Below are 25,241 nucleotides of genomic sequence, written 5' to 3' on the forward strand. Positions count from 1 at the left end.
ATACAAACCTAAATAATTGAACTGTATCATATATATAGTGTCACTAGGCTAGGCTCGATCCATTTTGCGGTATCAGGAACAAAACTCATCCTAGGGTGATGCAAGCATTGGAAGAGAGTGTATACGGGCATTTAATGCAAAGCATCTCAAAGAGGCGATAATATCCAACAAGAGTGAGAAGTAGTCGTATTATGCGTGTAGAATAAGCTTGTGGCAGTGTTTCAACTGTGTGGAATAGATGAGCTATGGGCTCCGGGGGCATCTCTTTATCTTTTCAATCATCAACATTTTATTGAGTACCTGTAAAGTGCTAAACATTGTTAGGTATTGCACACAAAACATGTGTTTGGAAGTTTCCAATCTATCGAGAGAGACATGCATGTTAGCATACAACTAAGTGTGATCCATACCATGATAAAGGGAGGTAGAAGTGTTATAATCGGAGACTTCTGCTATAAATGTGGCTATACAGACTTAGCATTTTCCGATTCTACTTCTGGAAGCCTTCTAAGAGCAACAAGGAAAACAGAAAACAAAAATGTGAACTCAAATTTCAGTCATACTAGAAGACATATATACTAAAGTATTGCTCGGGGCTGCTCGAAGCTGCCAAGATACTACAGGAAATCCACAGGAGGCAGGGGAAAGAAGTGGAAGAAACAGCCTAGCAGTAGTACATCTAAAGAATTAATACAAATACTCTTAGTGAAAAAGGGTACTTCTGGAGATGGAAAAGCTCTAGCCATCATCTACTTTAGCCAGGAGGCAACAAGAACCCTACTGGACTTACTCTGATTCATAGAAGTAGATGTGCAATGCACATGAAAGTACTCAAAAGCTGTATTTGCAGAAGCTGTGTGTATGTGTATGTGTGGAGATGAGAAGAAAAGAAGTTTGGCTTGGGGTGGAGGGCAAACTTGCCTAGAATCTTGTCCTCCCTTTCTATAGAAAACTCGGGGAAAGACCTAGTCCTGGAAATCCTAACTCTTAAGAAATGAGCTAGTATAGCAGCTAAACAAGATGTCATACAAAAAGAAAAAAAAAAGATTCCAGTAAAATATGAACAAGACAAAATATAAATATATAACATAAAAATAAGAATCCATAAGAAAAAAAGGAAAACCCAGTAAAATATAAATGATATGACAAAAAAGAAGCAACTACATCCACTTCTGATAAAAACTCACATCAAATCAGGAGCAGAAGAAAACTGTCTCAATGTGATAAAGGGAAATCTACAAAAAAAAACCTGACAGGTAGAATTGTGCTTAGTAGTGAAAAACTAAATTGTCTTCTCCTATGATCAGGAATTAAGCAAGGAGGTTTGCTCTCACCACAGTTCAGCATTAGATAGGAAGTTCTAGGCAGTGCAAGAAAGTAAGAAAAAGATGCAACAATGTGGTTGGAACTAGAGTATATTATGCTAAGCGAAATAAGTCAGTCAGAGAAAAACAGATGTCATATAATTTCACTCATGTGTGGAATTTGAGAAACTTAACAGATGAACACAGGGGAAGAGAAGGAAAAATAAGACAGAAACAGAGAGGGAGGCAAACCATAAGAGGCTCCTAAATACAGAGAACAAGCTGAGGGTTGATGGGGGTGGTGGTTGGGAGAGAGGGGTAAATGGTAACAGGTGGGCATCAAGGAGGGCACTTATTGGGATGAGCACTGGGTGTCATATGTAAGAGATGAATCACTGGGTTCTACTCCTGAAGGTAAGACTATACTGTATGTTAACTAACTTGAGATAATAATTAAAAAACCTAAGAAAAAAGAAAGTAAGAAAAAGAAACAAAAGGCATTCAGATTGCAGATGAAGAGGCAAACTGTTTTTCTTTTTAGTTGTGACAGTTTATGTACGAAGTCAGATGGTATCTATAAAAAAAGTTACTAAAACTAGTGAAGGGAGCTTTGCAAGGTTGCAGGGCACAAAATTAGTATATAAAAATCAACTATTTCTACATACTAGCAGCAAGAAATTGAAAATTAAAATAAAAAACAATACTATGTACAGTAACATTAAAATATATGAACTACTATAGGAAGGAGAGTCAATAAAAAATTAAAAAAATATGTGAAATACTTAGGGAGAGATTTAACAAAAAAATATGCAAGGCCTGTACACTGGAAACTACAAAACATTGCTGAAAAAATTACATGAGACAAATGAGAGATAACCTATGTTCATGGGTTTGTAGATCCAATATTGTTAAGATGTCAGTTCTCCCCAACTGGTCTATAGACTTAACCCAACCTCAGTCAAAATTTATGCAAGATTTGTTTTTGGTAGAAATTGCAAATGTTCCCAAATCATGTGGAATGACAACAGTAATCAAAATAGCATTGAAATAGAACAGTTGGTGGACTGACATTACCTAATTTCAAGACTTATAAACCTGCAGTAATCATGACAGTGTGGTATTGATGTGAAAGGAGACAAATAGAGCAGTAGAATGAGAATCCAAAAATAGACTCACACATATATGTTCAGTTGTTTTTCAATAAAGGGACTAATACGTTTCAGTGGGAGAAAGAGCAACCTTTCAACAAATGATACCAAAACACTTGGATAGCCCTATGTCCCCCAAATAATGGACCTTGACTCTTACCTCAGTACTAAAATTATCTTGAAATGGGCCATAAGCTTAAATGTAAAAGCTTACATTTAAAACCACCCAAAAGACAAATTATGGTCTGTCCAATCAGTGGAATACTACTCATCAGTAGAAAGGAATGAACCACTCATCCACACAACAACACATAGTAATTTCAAAATAGTTCTTCCCAGTGAAAGAACCAGAAAAAAATGCATAATTTATGATTCCACTTAATCATTCTAGAAAATGAAGGTAATCTATATTGAGAGAAAGCAGATCAGTGGTTGCCCATGGATTGGATGGGGGTAGGAAGGGGTGTAGAGAGGGCCAAAAGGAGCACAAGGAAACTTTTGGGCATGATAAGTATGTTCATTTTCTTGATGATTATGATGACTTTATACATATGTCAAATCTTATCACATTGTACACTTGAGTTATGTGCAATGAATTATATGTCAAATTATATCTCAATATAGCTGGAAATGTAAAAAAAGTTGACACAGATCAGAAGGAAATTTTACACACACATTTAGAAACAAGTTTTTACTTAGTAAAAAAAAAATTTTTTTAAAATTATTTTTATGAAGGAAGACCTCAAAGAAGAAATATAAGTATTTAGGAAGAGATGTTGAAATACGAAGAAACAGTACAATTAAAAAATGATTTGGTAGAACTCAAGGAAGAAATAGGAAAAATAAATCATACAATTGGAAAGAATTACAAAGGCAGATTATCACTCTGATAAACACAGTGGGAATATAAAATTTTTAATGTTTATTTTTGAGAGAGAGAGAGAGAGAGAGAGCACAAGTGGGGGAGGGGCAGAGAGAGAGGGAGACAGAATCCAAATCAGGCTCCGGGCTCTGAGCTGACAGCACAGAGCTTGATGCAGGGCCTGAACCCATGAACCGTGAGATCATGACCTGACCCGAAGTTGGATGCTTAACCGATTGAGCCACCCAGGTGCCCCAACACAGTGGAAATATAGAGTGGGGGTCAGCACACTATTACCCACTAACCAGATCTAGCCCACTACCTATTCATGTATGGCCCTTAGACTAAAAATAATTTTTATGTTATCGGATGATTGAAAAAAGAAGAACATGCAACAGAGACTGTAGTGGTCTACTAAGTCTAAAATATTTACTATCTAGCCCTTTACAGAAAAAGTTTGCTATCCCCTGGTATAGAGGATAAATGTGAAAAAGCAAATAAAATGAATAGACATTAGGAAGGGCTTACTTATAGTTACAAAGAAAATGATAATAGAAGTAGAAAAAGGAGATTCAGTATTAGCATAATTGGAATACCCAGGGAAAAAGTAAGGGAAGGACACACCTTTAAAGATATAAGTCAGGAAAACTTTTAATTCAAACAAAACCAAAAACCTTGAAGCTACATATCTGAAACAGTACACTGCATGGTAGGGTAAACTATCCCAGAATAGTCAACAATAAGACATATCCTAGAAAAGTTACTCAACTGTACAGTAAAAGATAATATGTTTTGATGAATAGGCATAAAGATCAAATCACTTATAGAGACAAAAAAGTTCAGATTGGCTTCAAATTTTCTACAAAAATAAAAACTCAGCTCAAGTGATAGGAAGTAAAAACTGTAAGATTCTCAAGGAAAGGAGGTGTAAACCAAGAATTTTATATTCAGCACACCATTCTTCAAATAAAAAGCCTACAAACAAAAAGTTTTGAAAAAAAGAATCCCTTTTTGAGAAAAACAAGTAAAGATCAAATTTCAACCAGCCAAGAGACATCTGAAAATTCTATACCAAAAAACCTGAATATAATCATTTACTGTATTTAATTATAGGCTATAGGCTATAAATATAGTTAAACTGTAGTCTCAAACATATGTGACATTAGGTATCAAACTGAATGTAAATGCCCTGGCAATGTAGAAATTCAACTAACAAAACAAAAGAAGCCAAGGATGAAAGGTGAATGGTGATTTGTTCACCATAGAAGATTTGTCTGTCATAGAAGACCAAGAAGTATCACTGAAATTTAAGCATACTTTTCCGTACTGATGTAAATACTGAGAAAGAGAATGTCAGTAAATATCAGACAGCAGAAGAAAAGAGAGGAGACGAAATAAACAAATTTTATCTTCGTCCAGAGTAGGAAACTTATAGATACTGTCTCAAGATGGAAAGAACTAAGAATAAGAGTTTTATAAAATTATCATTGTTCAGACATCAGACAACACAAAGAAATAAAAGGCATCCAAATCGACCAGGAGGAGGTCAAACTCTCACTCTTCTCAGATGACATGATACTCTATATGGAGAACCCAAAAGATTCCACCAAAAAAACCTGCCAGAACTGATTCATGAATTTGGCAAAGTTGCAGGATATAAAACCAATGCACAGAAATCATTTGCATTCCTATACACCAACAGTGAAGCAACAGAGAAATCAAGAAATCGATCCCATTTACAATTGCATAAAAACCCATAAAATACCTAGGAATAAATCTAACCAAAGAGGTGAAAAATGTATACACTGAAAACTTAGAAAGCTTATGAAAGAAATTGAAGAAGACAAAAAAAAAAAAAAAAAAAAAAAAAAAAAAGGAAAAAAAATTCCATGCTCCTGGATAGGAAAAACAAATATTGTTAAAATGTCTGTACTACCCAAAGCAATCTACATAGTCAATGCAATCCCTATCAAAATAACACCAGCATTCTTCACAGAGCTAGAACAATCCTAAAATTTGTATAGAACCAGAAAAGACCCCAAATAGCCAAAGCAATCTTGAAAAAGAAAACCAAAGCAGGAGGCATCACAATCCCGGACTTCAAGCTGTATTACAAAGTTGCAATCATCAAGATAGTATGGTACTGGCACAAAAACAGACAGATCAATGGAACCGAATAGAGAACCCAGAAATGGACCCACAAATGTATGGCCAACTAATCTTTGACAAAGCAGGAAAGAATATCCAGTGGAATAAAGACAGTCTCTTCAGCAAGTGGTGCTGGGAAAACTGGACAGTGACAAGCAGATAAATGAACCTGGACCATTTTCTTATGCCATACACAAAAATAAACTCAAAATGGATGAAAGACCTAAATGTAAGACAGGAAGCCATCAAAATCCTCAAGGAGAAAGTAGGCAAAAACCTCTTTGATCTTGGCTACAGCAACTTCTTACTCAACACATCTCTGGAAGCAAGGGAAACAAAAGCAAAAATGAACTATTGGGACTTCATCAAAATAAAAAGCTTCTGCACAGTGAAGGAAACAATCAGCAAAACTAAAAGGCAACCAATGGAATGGGAGAAGATATGCAAACGACATAACAGATAAAGGGTTAGTATCCAAAATCTATAAAGAACTTATCAAAGTCAACATCCAAAAAACAAATAATCTATTGAAGGAATGGGCAAAAGACATGAATAGACACTTCTCCAAAGAAGACATCCAGATGGCCAACCAACCCATCATCACAAAATGGCCAACATCACTCATCATCAGGGAAATACAAATCAAAGCCACAATGAGATACCACCTCACACCTATCAGAATAACTAACATTAACAACTCAGGCAACAATAGATGTTGGAGAGGCTGAGGAGAAAGAGGATCTCTTTTGCACTGCTGGTGGGAATGCAAACTGGGGGTGCAGCCACTCTGGAAAACAGTATGGAGGTTCCTCAAAAAATTAAAAATAAAACTACCCTACAACCCAGCAATTACACTACCAGGTGTTTATCCAAGGGATACAGGTATGCTGTTTCAAAGGGACACATGCACCCCATGTTTATAGGAGCACTATGTACAGTAGCCAAAGTATGGAAAGAGCCAAAATGTCCATCAATGGATGAATAGATAAGGAAGATGTGGTGTGTGTGTGTGTGTGTGTGTGTGTGTGTGTGTGTGTGTATATGTATATGTATATATACATATATATACACACACACACAATGGATATATGTATACACACACACACACACACACACACACACACACACACACACTGGAGTATTACTCAGCAATCAGAAAGAATGAAATCTTGCCATTTGCAACTACGTGGATGGAACTAGAGGGAATTGTACTACCTCTAGTGAAATCAGCCAGAGAAAGACAAATGTCATATGACTTCACTCATATGAGGACTTTAAGAGACAAAACAGATGAACACAAGGGAAGGGAAGCAAAAAGAATAAAAAAACAGGGAGGGAGACAAAACATAAGATACTCTTAAATATGGAGAACAAACAAAGGGTTACTGGAGGGGTTGTGGGAGGGGGAATGGGCTAAATGGGGAAGGGGCATTAAAGAATCTACTCCTGAAATCACTGTTGCACTATATGCTAACTAACTTGGATGTAAATTGAAAAAATAAAATAAAATAAAAATTAAAAAAAATTATCATTGTTGGTAGCCACTAGGCAAAAAACAAAAACAAAAACAAACAAAAACCCCACAACCTGCATTATATCAGGTAAAACAAAGAAAATGGACTGTATCATTAAAAACTTAAGACAAATTATAAAAACAAAATAAAATAATATGACGACTAATACCAACCACATATATGGTATCAACAAATATGAATGGCCTAAACCTTATGTTAATAAAGGGCAAGGAACTTTAGGTTACTTCACAAAGCAAAGTTCAATCCTGTGCTATACACAAGACATGCATCTAAAATGACAATTCAGAAAAATTGAAAACGTTATTTCAAACAAATGTACAAGTATAGTGGCCCAGCTTAATATCAGTTTGGAAATCAAGGGGAAAAAACATTAAATGTCCAAGGAAGGGCATTTAATTAAACTAAAGTCTTCAATATGCAATAAAGATGTATCAATTACAAATCTCTCACATCAGCTAATGTAGTGTTTAGTTCCATAAAGCAAAAACGTACAAATGGTACATGGAAAAAGAGTCAATCGTGCTAGTAATAGGAAACTTTAATTTTCTCTCAGCCTAGAAATACAAAACAATCCAACAGCTATAATAATAAGGTATATATAATTGATATATACTCTGTACTCTCAAAATAGAGACTGTACTTTTTATCAGTGCTCTTGAAATAGTCACAAGGATGACTGTATGCTGAGCCACCAAAAAGCCTTGTGGAGACAATGTAACGGTGTTTATCAAAGTTACAAATGCATGTACCTTTTGATCCAGAAATTGGACTTTTAGAAACTGATTACATATACATACACAAATATGAATTAACTATTTACAAAATTACCTATTTTACACATCATTACAACATACTTTGTAGAGTACAATATTAAGAAGACTTAAATGTTTATTAACAGGTCTGGTTAAATAATTTTTTATACAATTTATTGGGATACAATACATCTGTAATAGGAAATGAAGAAGCTTTTTAAGTACTATTGGAGAAAGATCTCTAGGATGTATCCTTAAGTGAAAAAGCAAGATGCAGACTGTATGTATAATATACTACCATTTTTGCATACCTCAAATCTGTGGGGAAAACTTATGTATGCTTCCGTATGAGGTATAAACAGATGTCTGGAAAGATAAACAGAAAAGTAACAGCAGTGGAATGTGAACTGGACAAATGAAGAATGGAGTAATCAGGAGATTTTTAAAAAATACGTACTTTTAAAAATGTATATTGCTTCATGTGAATATATTTTCTACATAAACATCTAAAAAGAAATAATGCCATGGGGGCATAGAAAATAAAGCAATTAATTCTCCCTTGGTGGATGAGGGGGAAGTGAACTAGAAGCAAGAAAAACAAGATTATAGAAAATTGTTCAATCAAGAGATGATAAAAAGCTTTAAACAATATGGTGACTTGAGGCTAGTGTAAAATTAAAAAAAAAAAGATTTAAGGGAAGAAATCCACAAGACTTTATCACTGATTAGGTGGAGAGGGTTGAGGGTGATGATTAACCAAGGATAACCTAGCTTGGGTAACTGGGTGTTTGGTGATGTCACTGGTGAAAAGAGGGAATGTATTAGGAAGTACTGGTTGAAAGTGGGTGCAGGTATAAAAGGAAATAATGAATTCAGCTTTGGAAGAGTTGTCTTAAAGGGTACCAGCAGTTTATAGAATGTTCCAAGAGGCATCCGGATCTCAAGACAGAGGAAAAGGCACCATTTCAAACTCTAAACCACCCACATCAGAAAATTTTTCAGCAGAGAGCAGAGCCAACCCTTAATCATCCAGGACTCCCAATTTCAGGGGAAATTGGAAGAGGAAAGTAAATTTTATGTCCTAGAGAATCTGGCCACTAAGCTGGTTATCACATTGGTGTTTGTGGCTCAGTAAACATTAATGGCTGTACTACACAAAGGAGGTCCAGACAGACCCCCTAACCAGGATCTATTCCGAAGGGGAGTGAACCTGAGCATGGGGTACAGGGCCTGTATTACTCTTTATCTTTTCTCTGTGTATTTAGTCAACATCTCATCCTTTTAACGTGCCCATCATGACATCAAAATACTAGCTTAAAAGGTACTTATTTTTCAGGGAGAGCAGATGCTTCCTCTCTCTCTAGCTGTGCCTATGAGTACAATGCAGCATCCAGTTATTAGGGACACAGTTAAGGCCGGTCTACCCTCAGAAGTCCCTTCAGGCTCAGGCCTCGAGCTCTGAACTAAACAGAGCTATTGCTGAGGGTCAGGATTTAGTCCAGATGCTGGGACCTGCAAACAGGGAATAAAGAGTCTCCAGAGAAAGGGGACAGGGGCTGTGGAGACATGTTTGATACAGTGGTACCCTGAAATTGCTCATGAGACATCTGATCTGTAATGCTTTGACAAGTCATTGCCTTCTCTTATGTTATCCAGTCATCCCTAATCAGAACATTGCTGCAGTAGATCTACTCTGAAAGGGACCCCTTAGTAATTATCAGTGAGGGTATGCAATCTTTTTGTTTTAATTTTTATTTTTTAATGTTTATTTTTGAGAGAGAGAGAGGCAGAGACAGAGCATGAGTGGGAGAGGGACAGAGAGACATAGAATCTGAAGCAGGATCCAGGCTCTGAGCTGTCAGCACAGAGCCTGATGCGGGACTCGAACTTACAAACTGTGAGATCATGACCTGAGCCAAAGTCACTTAACCGACTGAGCCACCCAGTCACGCTGAGGGTATACAATCTTGAAATGTCTTTAAGAAATGAAGAATATTTAATTATTATAATATTCATATTGAAAGTTGCTTTTACTTACATTCATCTAATGATTTTTTTCATAAAAACCTCAGTTTATACCAACAAGAAGAATCATGGAGTTCACTACTACCTGCCGAACTTCAGCATCTAAGGTGAGTAATTAAAGTAGGATTTAGCCATTTGTGTCATGTTTCCCATTTGAAGGGTAAGACTTCATCAAGGGCTAAATGTCATCATGGTTCAGTTAGTGAAGCACTAATACATATTTTTAATTGCCATTTTTTTTCTTATTAGAGTATACATGTTTATTAGGAAGAACTTAGAAGATAAAGTATAAATAAGAAAATTTAAATACCCATTGTCCTACTGTATGGAAATGATGACCATTTTAAATGTTTTAATATATTTCCCATATTTTCTATGGTTTTATATATATATATATATATATATATATATATATGTGTGTGTGTGTATATGTAATCATATACATAGATTGCTTTAATTTATGGCTATATATCAGCCTAAAAATATGTTATTAATTCCTACATTGTTCCTTGTGTTTCCTAAATGTCATATTATATTATATCCTTCAAACGTCTGTTATTATCTAAAATTTAGAGTTTAGAGGGAATATTTTTTAAACTTTAGGGCTTTCCGGTTATACCAATTACACACAAGCATGCACATGCATGCACACATGCAAAACTCTATGCTTTTATTTATTCATTTTTTATTTTTTATTTTTTATTTATTTTTTTTAAGTAGGTTCCATGACCTTGAGATCAAAGAGTCAGATGCTTTATCAACTGAGCCAGCCAGGTGCCCCAGAAGTACATTATTTTAGACCAGGTTTAGGGCTGACATTTTAATTTTAATTTTAATTTTAATTTTAATTTTAATTTAATTTATTTTAATTTTAATTTAATTTTATTTTTTGAATTTTCCAATCTTTTTTTTAATATAATTTATTGTCAAGTTAGCTAACATAGAGCGTATACAGTGTGCTCTTGGCTTTGGGGGTAGATTCCCGTGGTTCATTGCTTATATATAACACCCAGTGCTCATCCCAACAAGTGCCCTCCTCAATGCCCATCACCCATTTTCCCCTCCTCCCTACCTGCCCCCCTACCCAATCAACCCTCAGTTCTCTGTGTTTAAGAGTCTCTTATGGCTTGCCTCCCTCTCTGTTTGAAACTATTTTTCCCCCTTCCCTTCCCCATGGTCTTCTGTTAAGTTTCTCAAATTCCACATATGAGTGAAAACATATGATATCTGCCTTTCTCTGACTGACTTATTTCACTTAGCATAATACCCTCCAGTTCCAACCACATTGCTACAAATGGCAGGATTTCATTATTTCTCACTGCCAAGTAGTATTCCATTATATATATAAACCATATCTTCTTTATTCATCAGTTGATAGACATTTGGGCTCTTTCCATAATTTGGCTATTGTTGAAAGCACTGCTTGCTATAAACATTGTGGTACACGTGCCCCTATGTAGTTATCCATATTTCTTAACAGGCAGGTAAGATGAATATAGGATTGATAAACCCCATCCAGCCTTTAAGATAAACAGATTATTGATGTATATGCACCAGGGAACCAAAGGCAAGTAAGTCGCTGTGGGGAGGAAGTCAGGAAGCATACCACATTCTCAGTTTGTACTTTTCTGCCATCTTTAGAATCAAAAGATTTCTGGACTCAGCCCAGCTCTGCTAAATCAAATTCTGAATGAGCTAAAATAGTGCTAAAGTCTGTTTTCTACATTTCTGCTTTTTAAAGTGTTTATTAGTAATAAGTATCACCTCATTTCATAAGGTTTTGAGGGAGATGACAATTAATTATAAATAAGAGGGCTACCAAACAATGAAAACATGTTCTTTGTTATTCAAGGAAAATACAAAAACGGAGAAAGTCAGGCCTTGGGGCCAGGACTTGAAGCAGGAGTCTCTTGCATCCTTTGAGCTTTCTGTCAGCCACAGAGGCCAGAAAAAAAACACAGAAGGGACAGACTCTGAGGTGGAGTACATTGCAGAAGCTAACATTATGAAGAAGTCTATGCAGAAGAAAGCAAAACCTCAACAGCAGAGACATCCAGCAGCCCTGCCAGAAAACGTCAGACTAGCCAAGAGATCCCAGGTGTTTGTTTTTCTTTTCTTAGTCACAAAATGTATAGTAATTCACTTATTCTGGAAATAGCATTGGGTAAAAGTTTTGCTTCATTTTCACATTTTTAAAGCTCTCTAATTATAGCATATACATTGTCATCTGACTTTCCAGGACAGGGTCCCAATTTCTATTTTTTCTTCTCTATTCTCTTTTGGAGGAAAAGTCAGGTGGCAAATATCAGCACATCAGCACAGTGTGTGGAGAGTTCAACCAACTGAAGGACCCCAGAAACTGCCTGGATGGGAAAAGGATTTAAAATCTGTATTTAAGAGAGACTATGCATATAGGATAAGCCTGTAACCTTGAGGATTTTGCATTCAGTGCCTTTATAGCAAAAATGCTTAGCTGTATTTCATAATCGGTAGTTACCCCTCTAGTTGAGATTCTGAAAAATAGGATGTAATGTCGATAATACAATTAAGTGTTGAGACTGATTTTAACAAATGAACCACCACGTAATTCCCAAGTGAGTTTGCTTCTTTTAAAAGACTCACTACACTTTTATTCTTAGAATGTTACTCTAGCTTAATTCCATTTTGAGAACTTGCTCTTAGATTCGGCTTATAATAATAAGAATACCTCCAACTGAGTGGGCATTTACCTGTGCCAGATTCAGTGCTAAGCGGTTACAGGCAATATCTCACTACCGGTTAAAATCTTTTGTTAGCCGAAATTCATTGCCTAGGTTATCTGCCTTCTTCATCAAATTTGATTTCTAATGCCTTTTTAGTCTTCCCTAAAATTAAATTTACCCTTAAAGAGTAGAGATGGGCCACCAGAGAAAATATTCAAATAAATTGCCATAGACACTGGAAGCAATAAACTGATTTGATCAGCAAATATCCACCGAACTTCACCCTGTGTAAAGATACTGTGTTAAGCACTGTAGGAGACAAGATATTTTCAGCATGGTTCTTCCAAAAGGAATTATTCTGAATAATTGTTGTGCTGCAAAAATATCTCACACATTCTTTTGTAAAATCTTTGGCAAATGGTGTATAGACTCTTAGAAAATCTTTTTTTTTTTTTAATTTTTTTTTTCAACGTTTATTTATTTTGGGGACAGAGAGAAACAGAGCATGAACGGGGGAGGGGCAGAGAGAGAGGGAGACACAGAATGGGAAACAGGCTCCAGGCTCTGAGCCATCAGCCCAGAGCCTGACGCGGGGCTCGAACTCCCAGACCGCGAGATCGTGACCTGGCTGAAGTCGGACGCTTAACCGACTGCGCCACCCAGGTGCCCCTCTTAGAAAATCTTTAGTGACAGAAACTTACTACCTCCCAAGGTAGCCTTTCTCATTCCATTTTTGGGTAGCTCATTCTCTTAAAATATTTGAAATCTAGATTAAGAATTGAAGAAGATAGATGAGGAGACTGTGGAATTCTCTATAAACATTTGAAAAATGAATTTAACCGAATTTTAAAGTGCAGTTGAAACAACTTTCAATCAGTTGAGGGTTATTTCCAATAAACTTCTAACATCCTGTCCAGTAAATACACTGAGCATTACCACTACCAGAGGAAGTGCAGGGAGTGTAATTAATTTTAACATTAGCCTAAGTAAATGGAATTAGGAAGGCAGATATGCTCCATGTAAATCTTGTAATGTTTCCCAAAAGTTTGATAACAATGGCTCTCGCATTAGCTAATGTTGTAGCTTAAATGTACCACAGTTCAGCTTTATTAACAGAGGTAATTAATTGTTCTTCCTAGAGAATTGTTTTTATCACAGTCTTGTATTTCTCAGAAGTTTCCCCTTCCTTTATGCTAAACAACTTTGTCCCCCATTTCCTGAAAGCAAGGGTCCCAATAAAAATAATACTTTTATTGTTTCCTACATCTGCATCTTTTAATTCCTTTTAATTTTCTCTCAATGTCCTTTGTTAATTCACTGAGCAAACACATACTAAGCATTTATGCTGGGCCAGGTGCTTAGGACTCAGAGACTGACACAGTTCTTGCTCTCGAGAAGCTGAGAGTCTACCTTTAGCCATGCCAATCAAAGGAGACCTTTCCCTGTATCATAAATGTTTCATATCAGCTGTTTTCCCACCTTTTTAAGTATGAGGATATCTTTTCAAGAAATTACCGCAGACATCTCACATAATACTAGACATGCCTAGGATCTGTTGGTTAAGAACTATATAAAGGGGCACCTGGGTGGTTCAGTTGATTGAGTGTGTAACTTTGGCTCAGGTCATGATCTTGTAGTTCGTGAGTCTGAGCCCTGCATAGGGCTCGCTGCTGTCAGTGAGGAGCCTGCTTCACATCCTCTGTCCCCCTTTCTCTATGCTCTTCCCCTGCTCTCTCACTTGCCCTCCCTCTGTCTCTCTCACTCTCAAATAAAATAAAATAAAATAAAATAAAATAAAATAAAATAAAATAAAATAAAATAAGAACTACATAAGAGAAAGCCATCATAGATATTTTGAAATGAATGATATCTTATGTCCCCCCAGCAACATCTACATAAATTTTAAGAACAATGTGTCTATCCATATGAGACATTATTTATTCGGTGTATGGGCAATAATTCAGGGAGATTGTTCGCAAACTACTACAAGCCCTTTGATTCACTGTTGATCCCCATAGTCCACAGCACTCATTTCATGCTTAATCTGCCTGATGATAGTTTTACTTTATTGTATATTGTCATTTAACTTTTGTAAGTACTTACTTACATCATATACTTCTTGAGGGCAAATATCAGATATTGAATGTCCTATTTATCCTACAGAAGTTTGCTTCTGTGCGGAAGTTAACAGAAGCTGAATAAAGGTGATTTAATGTGTACCAGTGATTGCTGCTAAGTCTCATGTATTTTTTGTTGATATCCTGCCATAGGTCTCTTCTAGGGAGATGAGTAGGAAGCAGAGCGAAAATCTTGTGCCAGAACGTAAGGCTTTGACCGAAGTTGAAACCAGCGACAGCGATCCAGATATAATCCTGGTGAGATAAATTTTACGGACTAAGTGACACCTTGATATTTATTCCCATTCATGAAGGTTAGAGGAATCCAAGAAGCATGCTATATTAGTACCTCAAAGTAGCTGGAACATTTATTCGAATAACCTAGTTTTTAGGTGAAGAAACAAGACTCAGAAAAGTTAGTTACAAACCCAAGGCTACCTGAACTTGTGAAAATGTAACTGGGATCGTACCTCCAGACCATTAGTCCATGATGATTTTCGTTTTAGTTGTCAAGGTGAAAAAGCTTTAGTAGTGTATAAATTCATATAAATTATATACATAACTTGAAGGTCATCCTGAAACCTGCATGCCCAAATCCAAAGCATATGACCCTTTCTGTAATTCATATTATAGATCCTCGCCAGAAAGTATAATTCTAAACTGACTTACACTAGGCCACTGGGAAAAGCCCTAGAAAAGTCTGTTCAAGAAATGCAGATATATTTCTGTTTATTCCCCTAGATTATGTATCCCTGATTCTAACTTCAGTCATCATTATCAAAGAGCTATGGATCTGACTATACTGTAGATCCCAGCAGAGTTGCTTTGCCTTACTGAGCCAAGAATGAAAGAAAGCCTTTGGTATTTAGGAAGAATTGACCCAAGGACTGGCCTTTTGAGGAATACTTCATCTGTGAAGCTATGTTAAAGACATCCCTTTTGTTACCTAGTGTTCTTTGTACTATAATTTAAAAGTTCATTTAGACATTAGAATTTAACGTCAGGAAGAAATCCATTCAGTGCTTCCTTTTATCAGAATATGAATTTTATTACTCACTATAGTTCTCTTTTTACCTTGATCACCAAGAAGCTTATAGCTAAACTTTAAGAATAACTGTAGTCACCCAGATATTTGCTATTTGTTGACATGATAATATAAGAGAGAGTATTTAGAAAGGGGCCTGGCCTCATCGTATCTGTCTTTAGGTAAGATATCTCAAAATGCTATTTGGAATTGTGGATTAAGTTTTATTTGCCAGTGAGCCAATAAGGAACATGGGTTTTCAGACTTCAGCCTAATTTCTGTGCCCATCAGCAGAAAATCATTGTCAGAAAGTACATGGTATAACAATAATGGAGGTTTTATTTAAAAAAATTTTCATTACAGAAAATTTCAGACATACTACAGTCAGCTCCTGTGTGCCCATTTCCCAGCTCTGCAGTGACCCACTCATGGCCAGTCTTGTCTCATCCACATCCCTTACCTACCCCCTTACTCTCAGGCATCACATCACTTCATCAATAAACTATCATTGTTTGAAGAAGCCATCTGAAGGATGTGATTTGTGAAAGGGTGCTGGAAAAACCTTTATATTGACAAAAAGGAACAACTAAATTCAGGTTCCGAAGAAAGGGAACACCAAAGTACAGTAGAACCTTGGTTTGTGAACATAATTTGTTCGGGAAACATTCTTGTAATCCAAAACACCTGCATATCAAAACATATTTCCCCATAAGAAATAATGGAAACTCAGTTGATTCATTCCACACTTCAAAAAAACTCATATAAAAATGATTACAATATTGTAATATAATACAAAATAATAAAGAAAATACAAAATATAAAGAAAAGTAAACAAATTAACCTGCACTTACCTTTGAAAATTTTTGTGGCTGGTGTGAGGGAGACGAGAGAGGAGGGTTATTGTGTAGGACAGCTTTCACTATCACTGACGGAATCACTGCTGTCTATTGGCTCAATGGAATCTTTTTCTTTCCTGCAACTTTAACAAGGAACTTATCCAATGACACTTGCTTTTGCCTCCTTTTGATGATTTTGTGGAAATGTGACATTGCATTGTCATTAAATAGATTCATCACTTGCACTGCTACAGCCTTTTTCAGGCAGTGCTTTTCTATAAAATTTTGCACTGTTTCCCACATTTTACACATTTCCCTAACCTCACTGGAAAAGATGCAGACGTAGACTTCTTATAAAATCTTTCAATTTCAGCCACTTGCACCTCATTTGTACTTCTCAGTGATTTCCTTCTTAACTTCCACTGTAATCATCTCCTTCTTACCGCCTTTCTTTTCAACCTATTGATGCATGGGGGTCCATTGTATACCCTTGCACGATGCTGACTACAATACAGTATAATAAACTCGTGTCATATACTGTATTTAATGTAACTGGCAATAAGGCAGCAGAGGAAAGGGTCTATATCTGCAGGCAGCCTGACCTAGATTGAAGCAAAGCATTCCTAAGCTTACTCTTGTATGGAAAAGCAAAGGACTGTCCATAGGTGCTTTGAAGTGACAAAAAAAATACATTAGTGCCTGTTGCAGCCACCTTCCAACGTTCTGAAAAATCACTGATTTCTGCCAAACACTGTGGCCTGAGACTGAGAATCCGAGCATGGGAGATGATCACCCATAATCCTACGAGAGAGAGAGAAAGAGAGAGAAAAGAACCATTGGCTCAGTTGTGATCATGTGATGTTCAGTGTCACGTGCTACTCATGTTGCAAGACATTGCTCATTTATCAAGTTAAAATTAATTACAAATGTTTGCTCATCTTGCAGAACACTTTCAGACCAAGTTACTAGAAATCCAAGGTTTTACTCTGTTTTCAAAAGAAAAAGGGTCAAAATTTAATCAGCAGCCAGAAAGGAAGAGAAAGCTCAACTAGTGTTGTAAATAACACCGCCTCTTTGAAGCAAACCATGATGTAGCTGCACCTGTGAGCAGTACTAGTCAAAGCCTGCTTTCCAGAATCTGGTTGGCATGTTTTCCACATGGCCATTGCTTTGTCACCTCCCTAGGCTTTGCATATAGCTTTTAGCAAGTACTTTTTCATAAATTAGGTCTGACATTTATATTAAAATTGTTGTTGTCTTTTCGTGTAATATTTCTCAAGTTTTGTGTTACTTGTGTGTGTGTGTGTGTGTGTGTGTGTGTGTGTGTGTGTGTGTTAGGATTTGTTTGTGCCCCATTGATTTTAGCAGGAAGTCTGTTCCCAAACTCAGTGTGTCTAATTAATTTGGATAAATATGCATTATCCACAGATGCACATTAATTTCTCTGTTTGGCTGTAGTTGCAGGAATTTCAGTAGGACATAAATACTTCTGAATATTTGTCTGTCTGTACTTTCTTAAACTCAGAAATTAAAAAAAATGGTTCTTCTTCACCCCTGGGCTTATACCCAGTTATCTTCTACTTGTAGTGTTATATGTGTATGTGTATATGTGCACGTGCTTTAATTCTGACTCTGTACCTGTCTCATTTAAAGAAGGAAGGCACTGAGGGCTAACAGTGCTGCAAAAGGTTATCACTTAGAGAAGAACAATTCGATACCATACACGATACTTCGCACCCCCTCACAATCAGGTGGTTTTATTATTTTGGTGAAGTTACTGGGGCCCTGGGCCTTATTTTCAAGTGTAATAGGCTCAGAAATATATGCTCTGTACATCAAATAGGGTCCATCTCACAGGGATGATTCTTCATTATCCAAACTCATGAGACTGTTGTATAAGAGCATAATGGCAGTTGGGTCATTTGTAAGATAAACACAGCCTCTGTCCACTTGGAAGTCACATGCTGACTTACACCATGCATTCTCACCCTTTATGCCAATCTGCATGGGCTGGCCAATTACAGGCTGACAGTTACTGGTGAGTTATGTGCCTGAATATTTAAAAGGCTTCCAGCTGGGGCGCCTGGGTGGCGCAGTCGGTTAAGCGTCCGACTTCAGCCAGGTCACGATCTCGCGGTCCGTGAGTTCGAGCCCCGCGTCAGGCTCTGGGCTGATGGCTCAGAGCCTGGAGCCTGTTTCCGATTCTGTGTCTCCCTCTCTCTCTGCCCCTCCCCCGTTCATGCTCTGTCTCTCTCTGTCCCAAAAATAAATAAACGTTGAAAAAAATTTAAAAAAAAAAAAAAAAAAAAAAAAAAAGGCTTCCAGCTAAGACAGGCTGCCATATCCACCTCCCTTAAAATGCATGACAGGGCCGATGTTACCAATGTGACTAACGCTAAAAGGGCGCTAGCCCAGCACCTAGGCCCTGTGTCTACCTGTGCTCCTAGGAATGTATCTTCACAGTGTATGGAGAACAGGTCCATGCTGATAAGCACATTCTTTCTTTTGTTGTGTCTGTCTGCCTTTTGAATGGATTTTTTTCATATTAACGTACTTCCTTTTTCTCTCTTCCAAATTTTGGGCTCACCTCACTCTGGCTGTCCTCCTGACAGTTGTGCAACTTTGAAATGGCGAGAATGTTGATGGCTTTTCAGATCTCTGTCAAATCTGACATTGCTGGTTACTGCAGCCATGGTATCCCTCGCCTTCCCAAGACCTCTCATCTGTGGCACTCAGCCTTGCCACTGTTTCACCCTTTTACCTAACTTCTTCCTCCACTCCCTCTGCCTCATTCTTGATGGAATGCTCCTCATATTCCTTTCTCTTCAAGGCCTATGGTCTATTGAAGCTGTTTTTTAGGAAAACATAGTCTTTTGTTTTCTTTTCTCACTGAGATAATCCTCATTTTCTAGTCATTTTTAATGTTTGTCTCTGTGTTCCACACTGTGTCTCACATTTAACATGCTCCCAAATCATTCGTGTGGCACTTTGGGTTTTGTTTTCCTTATCTCCAGTTGCTTTTCTGATCATGTAGTTCATTGGTGTTGCCTCTGTAGCCTTTTTTTTTCCACGTTGATATTAATTTATACTTGGCCTGTTAGCCAGTGCAGTCCATGCATTTTCAAAGTCCATGCAATGAGAGTGTTCTTGGTAAGACCTTGCACGTCATCTGGCACTGTGGAAGTCTCCAACTGGGATTCAGTTAAAACTCTAGGCATTTTCTAGAGATTAAAAAGTGTCATGAAAATAACGAGGAGTTTTTTAAGAACATTTCAGACCTCTCCAAAACGCCCTAGGTAGCCTCCCCATTGGACCTTTGGGGATGATATGTGTTGGGCTATCTGTTTGCACCGCAGCAAATTTCTTTTGTTATTTTTCATGAGCTCGTCAGCTCAGCTGCAGTTCCCTCCACCACTTCAGGGTAGCAAATGTGATCCAGATTTATTATCTCTGACCCTGTAAGACTGTATTCTTCTGAAATTATGCTGTGTGTGTGCCTGGATATGTTAGTTTTAGTGGGATTAGCCTTTCCTCTTTCTCTGTGGCCATGATGAAATTGAGGTCCCGTGCTTCACATATATCATCTCATCCAATTCTCTTTTTAACCTGAGGGGTAAGTTCTCTTTTCATCCCCATCTTAGAGGTGGGGAAAATAAACTTGCTCAGAGTTACACTGCTGGGAAGTGATCACCTTGAGCCCCAGCTGTTCAGCTTGAACTCTCAGTTTCTTCACTGCATGTCCTTATGACTTCTCCACTTGTCATCCATATACTGTCCCCCATGTCCGTTCACCCAGCCCATTCCACACAGGTTGGTTGGAGTACACAAATACACTTTACTCAGGGGTGAGGATTTCTAGGTACAAATAAATACTGCATTGATTAATATTCAGTATTTGGGCTTATACAGGTTTCCTAAGTTCCATAGATGGGCCTTCTCCAGCCACAAGTCTTGAATTCATTTCAAAAAATCAATCCATCCTCCTTGCCCACATTAAGCTAACTTCCCTTTAGCACATTTCCCCCCCTTATATACCCTAAATCTGACCTATCCAGTAAAGATCTTTTCTGCTTAAGACCTGACTCTAATCTTTCCTGTCAACCCGGAGTCACATAGTAATCATCAGGATCATCATCACAGGGATGATTCCTGGAAAGGAGAATCTTCTCCTTGTCCAGGGCTATCACTTGTAGTAATGTGGTTGTGGTCCTAACTTGGCCATCAACCCCTTCCATGAGCTGGCATTGCCTGATCTTTGGCCTCCAGAGAATTCTATTATTTTTCATCTTCCATGCTCAAAATACATCCCTGCCCTCTCTTTTGATGAATACTGGATATTCTGAACTCCTTCTGTCTCAGGCATTTTGAATCCTACGTGTAAAGTTCAAAATACCTCCCAGTTAACCCCAGATGGGAGGAAGAAGAAATTCTTTTAGGTCACCTCTTATAATGCACTAGCCTCTGTCAGGGGAATCAATGTCTGAGTGAAGGTTACCACAGTTTTGCTTTACCAGAACATTGCCCTGCGGTACTATTGTAATTAAAAGTTTGTCTAAGTTCAATTAAAAACTCTGGTGCCTTGCTATGTGATATATTGGCAGTTCAGCTTTACTCCAGGCAAAATTTTGGCATCTGAACTCCATACCATCCCAGTGCCCTTCAAAATGAAGCCATCTGATCAGCTGTCACTACCCTATGCTTAGCAGAAGCAGTAAAAATAAAAGCAAAGCAGTGGGACTAGATTACCAAGCATCCTAGCAAGGAGGTCACCGTCTCAAGTTATCATACCAGATGAGATGTAAGAAGGGACAGTACAGACTAGGTGTCCTAGGGTGTCTGTTCTGAAAGGTGACTGGGAAAATTAGGCTGCCAGACTCCAGCAGATTGTCAGGAAAGGAAATGATCAGTTTGAAGAAAGTTTCAAAATTCAGTAACACCAGGGGAATAAAATTACAAATGCCAACAGTAAGTTAGAGAAGTTGAGTGGGAATAATTTTCTGACACTCAAGTCAGAGTGATAAAAGTACCAACTTTTTTTTTTAATTTTTTTTTAACGTTTATTTATTTTTGAGACAGAGAGAGACAGAGCATGAATGAGGGAGGGTCAGAGAGAGAGGGAGACACAGAATCGGAAACAGGCTCCAGGCTCTGAGCTGTCAGCACAGAGCCCGACGCGGGGCTCGAACTCACGGACCGTGAGATCATGACCTGAGCCGAAGTCGGACGCTCAACCGACTGAGCCACCCAGGCGCCCCAAAAGTACCAACTTTTTGTTGCACGTGTCTATGCTTTTATTCATCTTGGTGGAGTATGTGTTCCAAATTGACATTATGCATATTTTCTGACTCTAATATGAAGCAGCATTTACTGCCTTCCTGAATACTGGTATTTGCTGTTTTTCCAAATTTTATAATAATCATTTTTTTGTGTGTCTGCTCTGAATATCAGTAGCAAAGCTAGGTTGCTCAGACAAAGAACATTTGTTGTGGTTATTTCAGGTTAGGTTAGACCTGCCTATTTTTATTTTATTTTATTTTATTTTATTTTATTTTATTTTATTTTATTTTATAAGTTTATTTTGAAAGAGGAGAGGGGGTGCCAGCGGGGGAGGAGCAGAGAGAGAGACGGAGAGAGAGAATCCCAAGCAGGCTCCACACTGTCAGCACAGAGCCTGACACGGGGCTCTATCCCATAAAATGTGAGATCATGACCTGAGCTACAATCAAGAGTTCGACACTTAACCAACTGAGCCACGTAGGTGCCCCCTAGACCTGCCTATTTAATAACCAGGAATAATACCACCATTTTGGTCAGACTGACTTGAGTCTTTTTGTCCGCTGTGGCCATTTCAGTCGTTTTTGGCTTGCACCTGTCCTCAAGCACAGATTGGCAGATGGATTGATTTCATTTTCTGCAGACACTTTAGAAAACTTAGTGGCCAGATCGTCGTTGACAGATGTATTTCAAGAGTTTGGCAGTGGAGCCTCTGTATTTGCTATGAAAGAAGTAACCTCTATTGTCTAGCTCAGAATGTGGCACTCTCTGGGGCTAAAGAAAGATATATGAATAAAGGAATGAGTGGGTGGAAGCACCTTTCTGTCTCAGAACTAAGTCCTTTACCAATTACACCTGGTTAGCATTTGGGGGCATCTTTCAAAAGAGGCTGATTCCAGCCCAGGAAAGTCATCAACCAGGTGTGAATCCCTAGGGCCACTGACAGGGGCTCCGTGGTATGTCACAATATCTGGGGGACACCTGGAATAGCTGATGAGTTTCCAGTGTCTATGTCTATCCTCTGTGGCAGCCAAACAAGACCAAACCACGGCACCCCAAAAATAACAGCTAACAGCGCTCTGTTTGGTCAGCAGTGCTATATGATAATGAGGTGAAAAGATGACTCAGCTGCAAAGCAAGTAGAGAAAGAAGAAAAACAACCTGCATAGCCAGTCCCTAAATCAGCTGCATTCACCCTAAATATGTATCATTTTTCCAACTCCTAACAGAAATTGTTTTTTAATGGGAAACTGCTCGGGTATCACAAAAACATGATTTCAGATGATCGAAGTTGCCTTACCTTCAAAAGCAGGCCATTTCTTAGTTTTCCTGGTTGATGATGTTACCATTGCTTCTATACGAACTTGTAGAATGCTGTGATTGTTGCTAACGGCATCAGAAATTTCACAGGAGGAGCCAGCTCCTTTATGAGATACAAACCAGAGCTGCCCTGAGGGCTTCAGAGGAAAAATGGTCTATGCTCACTCTCCACAGCATAATTCATCAACTCACCAGCAGACTTGCAACAGACACAGAGTCAGTATATGATACAGCCAGCACCGGACCTAAAGGAAAATCTCTTGAGCAACTTATGAATCTGAATATTCAAGTGCCAGTGACTGCCAGCAACCATGTACGTTAAGACAAATGTATTGAACATTACTATGTTAGAGATTTTGAGAGACACACATGAAAAATATATGATCCTTGCTCTAAAGGAGCAGGAAAATTGGAAGATAATTTTACAAAACCACGTGTTAGCATTATTTTACGGAAAGTTGACAGGCTCTGTGCTCTGACAGACCCAGGTTCAAATTCAAACTTACCTGCCACTTGTCAGTTGTATCAACTTATGGTCTTCTGTTTTCTTGTCTATAAAATGGGAATAATATCTACTTTCAAGGTTTTTATGAGAATTAATGTTATGATTTGTGCACAGAATGAAAATAGTTATTTGTGTTATGAAGAACATTTTTAAAAGCCATTTTATGAAGAGGGCAAATTCAAGCCTTAATTGGTTGGGCCAGGAGATGGGAGTAAAGAATGAAAATTGAGAGAGTGAAATCACTTTGTGGAAGCAAAGGGAGAGCTAGAGGGGGTGCGCGTGAGGGGTTGAGGGAGGGAAGAGGGTAATCCCGAAGCTGAAAACCTGGTGTTGTGGAATTGGAATTGGAGAGGCTGGAGGGGAGAGTGTGGGGAGAGAGGTGAGAAGGCAGGCAACGGTTGTGGCAGTAGATATAGAGGTGCTTCATGGTGATTTGAAATTGATTTTGCCGTGTATCACCGTTGCCTCCATTTCTGAACACAGTCTTCAGTAGAGTCTATATGTTTATTAATGTTCATAGAGATGGGTTTGTTTTTGGGAGATGGACCCAGGTTCTGCTATGATGTATCATGCAAGAATCAAGGCTGCTACGGGATCCCAGTCTTGTATGGGTTACATAGATAAGATGCTTGGCTATTAATAATAATAGAAACTGTAATTATGATTCATAGTTTCTCAGAGAAAGGAAGAAATCAGTATGGGCTGGAGTAAATAAAAAGGAAAGAGAAGGACTTGCATTTGTCTTGAAAGGTGGGAAGCATTTACAAGAGGGAAAGAGGGAAAGGCACACCAGATAGAACTGCATGGGCAAAGGTGGCCAAGGTGTGGAGACAAAAGTGTATGTGGTGCTTCTAGAAAATTCTGAGGACAGCCGTCTGGTTATAGCAGAGGGAGTTTGTTAAGAAGTACTGACATTATGTTCTGATAACTTAGAATAACATTGAGAAGGGCTTTGAAAGCCAGGTAAAGAGTTTGAACTTGAGGTAGTAACCAGTCAGGATCTGTGGGTACTTTTTGAGAGGGAACATTTAACCATGGAGATTTCACTTAGAAAAATTTATTCAGGAGTGCCCGGCTGGCTGGCTCGGTCGGTGAAGCGTCCAAACTCTTGGTTTCGGCTTGGGTCATGATCTCATGGTTTGTGAGTACGAGCCCCACATCAGGCTCTGTGCTGATAGCATGGAGTCTGCCTGGGATTCTCTGTCTCCTTCTCTCTCTGCCCCTCCCATGTATGCTTTCTTTCTCTCTCTCTCTCTCAAAAATAAGTAAACTTTTTTTTTTAATTAAAAAAAAAAAAAATGAACTGGGTTGTGATAAAGCTGCTGTACTCTACTGGGCAAAGGAGAAACTAAAGACCAAAGAATCAAGTCTCATCTGCTGCCTAAAGATTGTAGTATAAGGATGACAAGGAAAATGGAACCATTTGGAAGGAAAATGAGCAGAAATTGGAGAGAAGCATGGGAGACTAAACAGTGACAGAAGTTTTGAGACGGCAGCCTGGAACATGTTATTACAAATAGGAAGAGAAGAGCTGACCAGGGGATCTGAGTGGGCAAATGTGGGACTAAAGATTTGAAGTTTCAGCAAAATGTTCAAGTGCAGGCACCCTGAAGTCAGTTGGAAATAATTGGAGCAAAGATGAAAAGTTAGGGTTGATGATGCTGATCAGGCCATTGTTTGCATAAGGGT

At 38.1% G+C, this 25,241-nt stretch overlaps 1 protein-coding gene across 1 annotated transcript in view; it reads left to right on the top strand.

Moving 5' to 3' along the window:
- The window catches only part of MORC1 (MORC family CW-type zinc finger 1), a 162,780-nt gene that overhangs the window by 110,417 nt on the left and 27,122 nt on the right, over nucleotides 1–25,241 (top strand). Inside the window, exons 18-20 of the mRNA XM_047100229.1 lie at nucleotides 9,814–9,881; nucleotides 11,627–11,872; nucleotides 14,747–14,851. Of these exons, the coding sequence (XP_046956185.1) occupies nucleotides 9,814–9,881; nucleotides 11,627–11,872; nucleotides 14,747–14,851 (419 nt within the window). The remainder of the gene's footprint in view (nucleotides 1–9,813; nucleotides 9,882–11,626; nucleotides 11,873–14,746; nucleotides 14,852–25,241) is intronic.

The sequence above is a fragment of the Lynx rufus genome, unplaced genomic scaffold (assembly GCF_022079265.1).
Source record: "Lynx rufus isolate CCGP_SWC_20201006 ecotype Redwood Valley unplaced genomic scaffold, mLynRuf1.p SCAF_5, whole genome shotgun sequence".
Classification (NCBI taxonomy): Eukaryota; Metazoa; Chordata; class Mammalia; order Carnivora; family Felidae; genus Lynx; species Lynx rufus.